At 49.4% G+C, this 11323-nt stretch overlaps 1 protein-coding gene across 2 annotated transcripts in view; it reads left to right on the forward strand.

Moving 5' to 3' along the window:
• Positions 1-9114: 9114 nt before the first annotated feature.
• JAG2 (jagged canonical Notch ligand 2) overlaps positions 9115-11323 on the forward strand; it is a 108984-nt gene continuing 106775 nt past the window's right edge. The window contains exons 1-2 of one of the 2 annotated variants that reach the window (XM_006112741.4): positions 9115-10254; positions 10994-11317. In XM_006112741.4, the coding sequence (XP_006112803.2) occupies positions 10174-10254; positions 10994-11317 (405 nt within the window). In that variant the 5' untranslated portion in view covers positions 9115-10173. The remainder of the gene's footprint in view (positions 10255-10993; positions 11318-11323) is intronic. The other variant, XM_006112740.4, reaches the window with a different exon arrangement.

Consider the following 11323-nt stretch of genomic DNA (forward strand, 5'->3'; position numbering starts at 1 on the left):
AGTGACTATGTAAAAATGATACTGTCTTACCCATTAGGGCCCTAATTCTGTGGTGAGTTCCCCTATGCTATTGAAAAACTCATTGTAGGATTCAAGCCCAAATCTGATTTTGTGTGCATTTAGAAACTGATCTGCTAAGTTTGGTGACAAATAAGTTTTTACTCATATTATCCCTATAGATCTGAGCCAGCTGTTCTTTCTTATGCTTTATCAACAAAATTGCTTACTCAGTTCTCGCCAATTTCAAACCCTTTGATGGTAACAGAATCACACAGGTGAAACTGAGAGCCTGAAATGACCATTGATAATTGCAGCACTTTTATTGCTAGTGATGATCTGTGAGATTAGAGAACCCAACTTGATGAGTGCTTTGCAGAACTGGCTGTTTAGACAGAAAAATTGTTTAATTGTAAATTGAGCCTATTTTACATAGAAATCATTTAGTCACAATAAATGTGAAAGACCAAGATGCCAATTTTATAGTCAAAATCAAAATATGCAGAAGGGAGAGCAGAAAGGTCACATAAAAGGTGCACAGTAAATAAAATTATATGCTGGACACTAGCTTCAAATAAATATATGTTGTAACACAAGTACAATGAGACCCTGTCTAAAAAAATGTCTGGCATTACTTGGGGGGCGTTCTGTTATACAGCCTTCAATAACAAAGCATCTGAGAGCCCTTCCAAAAGTCCATTATGTGACATTACTAACTTCTGTCATGTGTGACTTACTCTCTTGGGGTATGTCTACACAGCAGTGTTATTTCAGAATAACTGATATAATTCCGAAATAACATAATCTGCGTCTACACTACAAGCAGTTATTTCAGCATAATGTCTAAATAATGGTGAGCAGGAGGACTTCTCACTCCAACTCCTGTAACCCTCATTTTACAAGGAGTAAGGGAAGTGGGAGGAAGAGTGCTCTTTCTCAGGCTTCTTTCTGTGCAGACAGCGCCAAAAGCCGAAACGAGCTATTTCGACTTAAGCTACGCAATTGACATAACTCAAGTTGCACAGCTTATTTCGGCTTTAGCCCTGCTGTGTACACAAGCCCTTGTTCTCATTCTCTCTGCTGGGGGAGAATGGGGGGTGCAGAATAGTGTGTTGTTTTGGGAGGATATTTATAAAATATTTTTAACTGAACACAAGGGCAGGTTGAAGCCCTTGCAGAAGGTGGTACTGAAATTTGCGATGTGAGTTTGTTCCACTGTCTGGAATAAGCCCGTGAGAAAGCTCTGTCTTCTGCACAGACAAGCTTTCCTCTTACCTGAGAAAGTTCTATTGTGCCTAAGGAGCAGAGCTGTCAACTGTGACTTTTTTTAGATATCCTAAACTTGAGCCATTGAAATTTTGATAAGGACAAAGATCTTGAACTAGATTCGATTTTCTATGGGAAACCAGCGTGGAGAGTGGGGGACAAACTTGAGATGGTCATTTGTACTTTGTGTGGCTGAGGAACACACTGCAGTGTTCTGTAGTAGTTGAAATTTCCTAGGGGTGGATGGTTTCATGTCCAAGTATATTGCATAGTTATAGTGAACACTGAAAGAGACAAAGGTACATGGAACCAAGGCCATATCCTCATCTGCCAGGATAGGAAAAAGTCTCCTAGCCAAGACTTGAGTATTACTTGAAGATGCTGACATATGAGAGCTTAGTGTCAATGAGGAATCCAGGAGCATTTCTAAACTTTGGACTGAATTGACTAATTGTGAGTGCTTGCCTTCAGCTTAAGCAGGTGGTACAGTAGCTATGAGAGCCTCAATGTGCTTTGCTGTGTTCACCAGCATAAGCTCTATCTTGCTATGGTGCAGCTTCATGCAGCTGTTCTTCATCATGAGCTGCTCTTGTCCATCTTATTGCTGGTATCAACAGTTGTCCTCTTTCAGGTCAAGGGGATCAGCAATTTACATCTCTCCTGGTTCCATTTGGATGAATCTGGTCTCTTGTCTTGTGTTATTAACACAGTATGGGTATGTCTACACTACAAAGTTGATTCGAACTAACAGACGTTAGTTTGAATTAACTTTGATAGGCGCTACACTAGCGCTCCGCTAGTTCGAACTTAATTCGAACTAGGTAAACCTCATTTTACGAGGACTAACGCCTAGTTCGAATTAGCTAGTTCGAATTAAGGGCTGTGTAGCCACTTAATTCGAACTAGTGGGAGGTTAGCCCTCCCCTGCTTTCCCTGGTGGCCACTCTAGGCACCACCAGGGAAACTCGTCTGCCCCCCTCCCGGCCCCGGAGCCCTTAAAGGGGCACGGGCTGGCTACGGTGCCCGTGCCAGGTGCAAGCCTGCCAGAACCCAGCCAGCAGACTCTGCACCTGGCATGGCTCGAGCCAGCCACCCGATGCCCCCCAACCCTCCGCCTCTTCCCGGGACCAGGCTGGCGGCTCCCGGGAGCCTGCCCCGGTCCGCAAGAGGCGGGCGCCCGCCTGGTCTAGTTCGGACATCGTGGACCTCATCCACGATCTCCGCACTAGGCACAGGAAAGTGGCCGTCTAGGGCAGGAGAGCTGCCAGCCTGGCCACCCAGGAGCAGGTGTGCATGAAAATCAAGGTGGTCCACTGAGACCCCCAACCCTGAGCCCTGAGCTTAGAATGGCCGTCCTGGGTCAGACCAAAGATCCATCTAGCCCAGTAGCCTGTCTGTCAACAGCGGCCAACACTAGGGACCCTGGAGGGGATGGACCGAAGACAATGACCAAGCCATTTGTCTCGTGCCATCCATCTCCAGCCTTCCACAAACAGAGGCCAGGGACACCATTTCTACCCCCTGGATAATAGCACTCCATGGACCCAACCTCCATGAATTTATCTAACTTCTCTTTAAACTCTGTTCTAGTTCTAACCTTCACAGCCTCCTGCAGCAAGGAGTTCCACAGGTTGACTATTTGCTTTGTGAAGAAGAACTTTCTGTTATTAGTTTGAAGCCTACTACCCATTCATTTCATTTGGTGTCCTCTAGCCCGTCTATTATGGGAACTAATGAAGAACTTTTCTTTATGCACCCTCTCCACACCACTCATGCTTTTATAGACCTCTTATCATATCCCCCCTCAGTCTCCTCTTTTCTAAGCTGAAAAGTCCCAGTCTCTCTAGCCTCTCTTCATATGGGACCTGTTCCAAACCCCTGATCATTTTAGGTGCCCTCCCCTCTCCCACCTCCTTTTCCCAGTCTCCCCGAGTTTTGTTCAGTAAAGAGAGTTTCTATTTTTGAACACACGTGTCCTTTATTTTGTACATCAGGAAGGGGGGCTAGGGAGGGGTAAATGGAAGGAGGTGAAGGAGGAATGTAGTACGAGCCCTTGATGGGGAGGACTGGGGTGGCTCTGCGGGCTTCTTGGGGTGGAAGCTCTCCTGAAGCCCCTTGATTGACCCCCCGTCCGGATGGCAGCCTGCGGCAAGTGCAGCCGGGCTGATGGCCGAGTGCTGTGATGTGCCGAGTGTGGGAACTCAGGGTACTCCAAGCCAGGACTGCTTTGCAAGCGGGGAACCCCTGAGAACTGTCTGTCCGGGGTGGGGGGTCGGGTCCCTTTAAGCACAGCCCTCGGCTAGCCTGAGGCAGCAGCTCCACACTCTAAGTCCTAATCTGATGCCCTGCCGGCACTGCTTCTGGCCATCCTTAACCTCAGTTCAGGGTCCACTCAGTGTGGACATGCTAGTTCGAATTAGCAAAATGCTAATTCGAACTAATTTTTTAGTCTAGATGCACTAGTTCGAATTAGCTTAGTTCGAATTAACTAATTCACCCTAAGTTAGTTCAAATTAGTGCTGTAGTGTAGACATACCCTGTCCTTGTAAGTTCACGTTGCTTTCCTTCCATGCAGAAAGTTACTTATAGAAACACTAAACAGGTGAAACAAATACAAGTGGGCTTCCCTGTGTCAAGTCCAGGGATAAGATATAGTTTGATTCAGTCATGTCTACAGCAAAGCTCAGAAGTATCTCAATTCAGCCAAGTTCCTGACAGGAGAAGAAATCCCTCTCCTCCAATCACCTTTTAATACCAGCTCTCTTCTTGAAGAGCCTTCCCCACTCTTATTAGTAGACTTAGCCCGTCACACTTTTGTCTTGGTGTGGAGTCGATGAAGGAAGGATTTTTTAAAGCTGGTTCTGTCCTGCAGCTTGCAGCACTTAGGACAAGACACTGTGGTCCTCCTTGTTCCCTGAAAGAGAAGGTTAACCCCTTCCCTGCTAAGCTTTGAATGGAGACGATGTACCTCACCACAACTTCCAACAAACTCCATTGCCTTTAGCCTTCCCACAGGATACTTTCTGGCTTGGTTTAAGCCTGTGCGGGTTCCCATTTTACAGACCTAGTGAGTGACCACTTCAGTCTACGGCTGAAGACAACCAGGCAAGTGAACAGAGTGAACACAGTCTCCTGTGTCTTCATAGCTGCCAAGTTTCCTGCAGCTCCAAGTCACAGCTTATGCAAATGGTTTAGTGAGCTAATGTGCACATTTGCAAATGACTCTCATATAACAATAATAAAGTATGAGGCACAAATCTTGCCCCCAAAGCACTGGGGAGCAAGCAGGAGTGGAGCCCCACACTATCTTGAAGGAGCTGGTAGTTGAGTCCCTCCTCTGCCACAGGGACCAATGCTGTCTGGCTTCCTTTGGTGTGTAGCGTGCATAGATACCAAGTTTAAAACATGTTTAAAGAGCCCATAGTCTTTCTTGGTCTCATTTCCACAAGGGTAGTGCTGCTTCCTTATATCATGCACACTCCCACTTACCAGTATGGATTGTAGGTGGAATGGGGATGAGCCAAGGGAAAGGGGCCAAGGGAGGGAAAGGGACTGTGCATCTAGATGTTAACCTTTGTCTGAGCAGCCACTGATTCTACAGAGACAAAGCAAGGAAGGGGTACCTGAAAGCTTGCCTCCCCTAGGAGGGAGAAGCAGCAGAGGGAATGGGGGGGGTGGGGGGGGAGGGAGGAAGAGGAGTCCTAGATCCAAAGCCCCCCTCTCCTAGGCAGAGAAGGTGTGTTTCTTGGTGCAGAAGATCCCTGTGCCTCAGGCTCTGAGCAGACACTGTACTGCCAGAAGGGTGTATGTTAAGGAGGTGGGATGGGAGGAGGGCAGTTTAATGAATCGAAGGTGTTGGTGCCCAGGGCAGTTGTGTGTATGGTGATGGGCATTTAGAGGGGGTAAATACTGTGCCAGAGAATTATTCATGCTGGGGCAACTAGTTGGAGGAGCAGAAGCTAGTGATGGGAGTAACCGGGGCCCACAAAGGAAGACGCCCTTTGCTGAAAATTACCTTATGCCTCTTTCTAAACATGGCTATGTATCTTGAGGAGGAAAATGTGTGCAGGCACCATAGATGAAAGTGCCAAGGCTTTCTTAACAAATAGACAGGCAGATGCAGCTGTGGTGGAGAGGGGGTAGGGAAGGTCAGAGAGAATAAATGAAAATGAATATTTATCTATTCAGGCCTGAGCTATTTTAATTTTCAGGAAAGTGGGGCATCAGGAGTAACAGGGGTTATTGAAGGATGTGTCCTGAAATCAAGTCAGGTGAGTAATGATAGCACTGGAGGTGGCTGGATGGGTCCAGGACAACAGGGCAGTGGGTACTATAGCAGACTGTGGTGAGTGGGAAAGGTGGCTGGCAGAGGAGAAGCAGGCCTGTTGGTGGGCAAGCAGGAAAGCAAGGCAGCAAAGGAAGATGGGGCGGGCAGGAGAACTGTGGTGAGTGACTGGCCAGCTGGCACACATATCCCAGCTGCTGTTGTGTCAGCCTAGGAGAGTAGCTGCAGCTGTGTGCTGACCAAGAATAGTGGAAAGGAGGTTCACTGACTGGCTGCTGGAGGAGTCAGGCTGGGTTTCTGCAAAGGCAGGAGGAGGGCTGGCTCTGTGAAAGGTTTTTAGCACAGTGGGAGTGCTACAGCCTTTGATTTCTGAGCTGTTTGTTCCCAGTGGTCCACTTTACTGGTTCCTCAGTGCTAAAAGGTTAATATTGTTAGGAGGGTTGGCAGAAAATGTTAAGTCCTAAAGACTGAGCCAGCCTTCTATAATGTATCCGGAACACACTGGAGCTCTATGGTTGTCAGAAGAAATCAAAACCGCTGCCCCAGGAGCTAAAAGGGAAATCTTGTACTGTGCTGCTCTTCTAGCAGGCTCTTATGCTTGCTTGAGCCAGTCTCTAGAAGAGGACTGGCCACTATTATAGGCAAGGCTGATAGTGCCTCTGTTAGTACAGGTGCCCCGCCCTTTCCCTTATAAGACCCTGTTTTCAGTTGCTTGTACCTTTGTGAAACTACCCATTTTGGAGGAAGTTTGCCATGATGGGTGTCTGCTTTGGGCTGGACTGTTCTGGAAAATGTTAGCCAAAGTTGGTCAGCTGTTTTTAAGGACAGGTCTACAGTACTGCTTAGATCGATTTAACTCACATCACTGTGGGGTGTGAGAAAGCTCTCCCCTTCAGTGATGCAAATTACAGTGACCTGAGCACTGTTCACAACAGTGACCTATGTGCTCTCCACCCTGCTGCTGCTCTTATGAAGCACTTGTAAGGTAGACCTGTCCCAAGAATAAGGCTAAGGGGAAAATACACTGTTTTGCCCATGTTAAAACAAATCTTGAGAGATTTTCTATGAACAGCTATCCTGCTCCCAGACTTTCTGTCAGGGAGGGTAGCCTTAGTGTCAGGGACATGCCTTTGGCCATCCTCATGAAAATCTGCCCACATTTGGCCAACCTAGAAGACACTGAGTAATTGCAGTTCACTAATGCTCAGTAGTAACTTCTTTACTAGCAGTGACATCCCTGCAGGTTCCACATAACTGCTAGTGTTGACCTGACTATGCCTACACGCCATTCACATGAAGCAATTGAGCGTGTTGCCTATGGCTACGGTGGTGAAGCCAGATTTTTCTGTTATTGCTGCTCTCAGCTAGAGTGGGTCAGGGCCAGGCAAAGGACCTTAGAGCAGGGAGCCAATGCTCTCAATGACACGGACAGGTTTTATAGTGAAGGAAACCTTCGAAATAGAAACAGCGGGGTGGGGAAGGGAAAGCAGTAGACTGGGTAAAAGGAGTCAGATGCTGGGACTGGAGGGAGAGAAACTGTGACTCGGAGCCAGAGGGATGGTAGACAAGGAGGCTGGAATAAGGAGCTGAAAGTTGATGAGGGAAACTGGAAGAAGAAGGAGGCAGTTGGTAGGGTGGGGGGGGAAAACACAGAAACCAGACGAGCTGGGGCACAAAGAGACTGGGCAGGGGACAAGACAGGATTTCCAGACCTCTGGGCAATGGTGGAGGGGCAGTGGATCCATATGCCTGGAAAGGGCAGGGCTGGAGAAGGTAGCCCCCAGTGCACAGCACCCCTTCCTCTCAGAGCTAGCCGGAGCATGTGGGGCAGAATCCTGTAGCATGTCATGTGGTGCTCTTCTTGCAATTCCAAAGGCCCCAGGCCCCTTAGCATCATCAAGCCTTGGGGCAACTGACCTCTTTGCCCTCCCTCCCCGGTCAGCAGGCCCGAGACTGAGAGAAGGAGCCAGGACTTGTGAGATTGCATGAAGGGGAGAACTAGGAGTGGGGAGGCAAGGAGACTGGTGACAAGAGTTAGGATAAGATTGGGTGAACTGGGACTGGCTGGTGTAAGGTGACTGGAACGCGATGAGAATCCTAAATAGTGGAGAGTGAGATTAGGTAGGAAGGAGACTAGAAGTAGGACAAGGAACTGGAAGCAGTGAAGATAAAGGCCTGGGACAGAAATAATTTTACATTGGGAGCTGAGGCACAAAGCTTAAAGTTGTACCAATTTGGACACCCAATTTGAGATGCCTAGGTAGGGTTGCCAATTTTTGATTGGACGTATTACTAGAAATTTGAACACATGACGTAGTTTTAATTAAAGATTAATCTCTTAATTCCTGGAGTCTCCAAGATAATCCTGGAGGGTTGACAACCTTATGCCTTTGTCCTGATTTTTTTTCAGGGTACCTAGCATTTGATAATATTTCATATGTTTAAAGCACAGCTCCATGGGTGATGGGTATCAAAGGCACAGGAATGACCTTCCCAATAGCCTTGCATGGCCCCGCCTCAGGCCTTTCCTGTCTCCTGGGATGAGCTGGGGGGCTCTTCTCCCCATGGTCAGGGCTCCAGGCTAGGGCTAAGTCTGGGAGTAATGGGGGAGTGGCCTGTTTCTGGAGCTGAGGGCACCACGCCATCCACATGTGGCTGGGGGGATGCAGCCCCACTACCCAACTGATGCTCCTGGCGGCAGTGCCATGCACTATCCCACCTGGTGCTCCAGGTCTAGGGGGAAGAGCCATGCCACCTGCTAACCTACCTGGTGCTCTGGGGGGGGGGGGGGCGGGGCGGGAAGGAATTGCCCAGTGCTCCAGGGCAGGGGGGAAGGGAGGCTTTCAGCTCTGGTGGGAGGGGCAAGGCACCTGGGAGAAGGGGTGAGACAGACCAGGAGCTAACCAAGAGTTCACAGGCCATCCATGCACAGCTCCTATTGACTTCAGTTGTAGCTGTGTGCAAACCAGACCCCAACCTTTCAAGTCAGGCACCCAGGAAATGAGGAACACACAATTAGTGACTACCTGTCAGACAGATATGGCTGAAGAGACTTGCCAAGCATTACAGGAAATCTGTGCTGCAGGCAGGAATAGAATCCAGTTCTCCAGGGCAGCATTCAACTGTTGTAAGAATGAGACTCTCCCTTCTTTTCCTGCAGATCTCTGACTCATTCACTAAACACTTTCAGAACTTCTGCACAACGCATGAAGTAGGATCCTACTGACAAGTGTCTCCTTTCCTCCGACACTCTGATTCATCTCCAGAGCAGATCTGCAGCATGTGCACAATAAAGAGGGGTTCCCGTGGAAAAAGCGATCCTGCAATTAAGACTGTTCCATGCTGCATAGGCGTAAGGGAGGCAAATTCAGGTTGCACAGGCAACGGAATTGCCTTTGCTGTTCTGAGATTTCTCAAACGGAAGGAGAGTGAAATTAACAAAATTCTGCTCAGTTCGGTCGGTACTATTCGGCACCATGTGAAGGGCAGGAAAACGGCAAGATTCTTGTCAATTTCACACCGCGGGGGCTGCTGCTTTGGGAGAGCTATGGGCAGCAGCAGGGACTGTGGCCATTCAGAAAGGTGGACGACCATAAAAGTGGCGGCTGTGGAGGAGCAGAAGTTGGAGACGCCCCTTTCAGCAGGGAGGAGGCTCGTAGATAGGGAGCAGAGCAGCCAGCTTGCGGGAAACGTGGCAGGAGAGTAGTGTCCATCTTTCCCCTCCTTCCCAGGGCCCCTTGGATGGCAAGACAGGAAAATGCATTTTCCTTTTCACCAGCCAGAGGGGGACATCACATGTCTCGTTAGCTAAAGGTGCACGGGAGAAAAAGGGACGACGCCCAACCCGCCGAACTTTCTCTACCCTTCCGCTTCCCAGCAGCAGATGGAGCCAGCAGGGAAGGGAAGAGGTCTGGGCTCCAACGGGTGCATTAGCCCTCGCCTTTGCTTCTGCCGCAGCACTGCCTCTCAGTTTGCTCTGGGCTGATGAAGGTCCAGTAAAGCTGTCCACCCCCAGGCACACCCGACGAACGATTGACGGCGCAACTCTCCCAGGCTACAGGGCACCCCCGCGCTTAGGTGGCTGCATGTGTACGCCCGAGAAGCGGTGCGCACAGCGCACCCGCCTAGTAGCTGCAGCTAGTGTGCATGCAACCCTCCCGCCCAGGCTCTGGGGCTAGCGCGCACGCCCCCAGGGTGTGCCAGTCTCCCTGTTCCCCAGCCCTTTAAGAACAGGAGCAGCGCCGCGTGGCCACACCCGCCTACTCCGGGGTTGGGCCCGTCCCCCTCATTAATATGAAGGCTGAGGCGCCGGTGACTAATGGGTAATGGAGCTGTCACTCTGGCACCTACTTGTTGGGTGTTCGTGCAGTGCGGGCGCGCAGAGAGCGAGCGGAGCTGCCTGCGGACCAGCGCAGCTGCGGCTCTAGGCGGTCCGCCCTGACAGCCCCTGCCCTGCACCTTCGGGGCGTTGGGAAAAGCTCCCTGGGCGGCAGATCACGCAGAGGAGCCTCCTCCGCCGTGTGCATGTAAAGATAGTCGCCGTCGATGCTTCGAGCCGCGGCCGGTCCATGGCTGGTCTCCTCGCCCGTCTCTGATCAAGCACGATTCGGCTCGGAGCAGCAGGCATGCTGGGTTCTAGCAGGCGGCACTGGGCTCCCCTCACAGCAGTACTGAGCCTGGTGCTGCTCCTAACTTTGTGGGTGCAGGTAAGAAACTGGCGGTTGCGAAGTGGTGGGGAAATGCCTCGGGGGAGGGGGTGCAGCAGAAGGCTTCCCTCTTCGAAGGGGGTACCCCTCGCCCATAAAATGGGGTGCGGTGGAGGGGAGGGGGGTTGCAATTAATTTCGTAGGCAGGTGTGACTGCCTTTTAGCATTGCCCCTTGTGGGGCATGGCTCGTAGACCTAAAGCCCTGATCTCATTGTGGGGGTTGCCATGGCTTCTTTCTGTCTCTGTAGCCTTTCAGTCGTTCATGGCATTAGATCCGTGGGTTTAAGCGAGGGGGGAGGGACGAAATCAATATGCTGTGTTAGGAGAGCATATATAACTTGCAGCTACATTTCCTTCACACCCATTTATTTTAAGTGGTTCTGTATGAAATCGAAGGCTGCATTTGCAGAGCTCATAATTACTGTGGTATTTCAGGAGTTGGGTGCTCACTTTTGAATACATCGCCTCTTCATACCTTTATCAAGAATGTATTCAGCCTAGAGGGATTTTAAAATCTATGTCCAATTCTTTTGCAGTGCAGTTAGTTGGTGCAGCTTTTTTTTATTGCTGCAGTAACATCTATACAGTTCTAGCTGTATTATTTTATAGTAGAGAAAATTATATATCTTTGCTGGAAGGCTTGGGAGGAAACCCTGTAGTGGCTGATTGCAAACTTCTATGCACTTTCCCAAGACGCTATAGTAATGAGGTTGACTCCCCTTTGATTTTTATTTTTAGGTGTCCCAATCCACGGGCTATTTCGAGCTGCAGTTTAACTCGGTGAAGAATGTAAACGGAGAATTGTTGAATGGGGAATGTTGTGATGGCATGAAAAGTCCCCAGAACCTGAACTGTACCCGGGATGAATGTGATACTTATGTGAAAGTTTGTTTAAAGGAATATCAGGCCAAGATCACTTCTACTGGACCTTGCAGCTACGGATTCGGATCTACCCCAGTTCTCGGTGGAAATACTTTTTATTTGAACAACAACAAATATTCTCATCAGGGCAGAAATCAGGACGTGGGCAGGATTGTTATACCTTTTCAGTTTGCATGGCCGGTAGGT

This window comes from Pelodiscus sinensis, chromosome 4 (genome assembly GCF_049634645.1).
Source record: "Pelodiscus sinensis isolate JC-2024 chromosome 4, ASM4963464v1, whole genome shotgun sequence".
Lineage (NCBI taxonomy): Eukaryota > Metazoa > Chordata > Testudines > Trionychidae > Pelodiscus > Pelodiscus sinensis.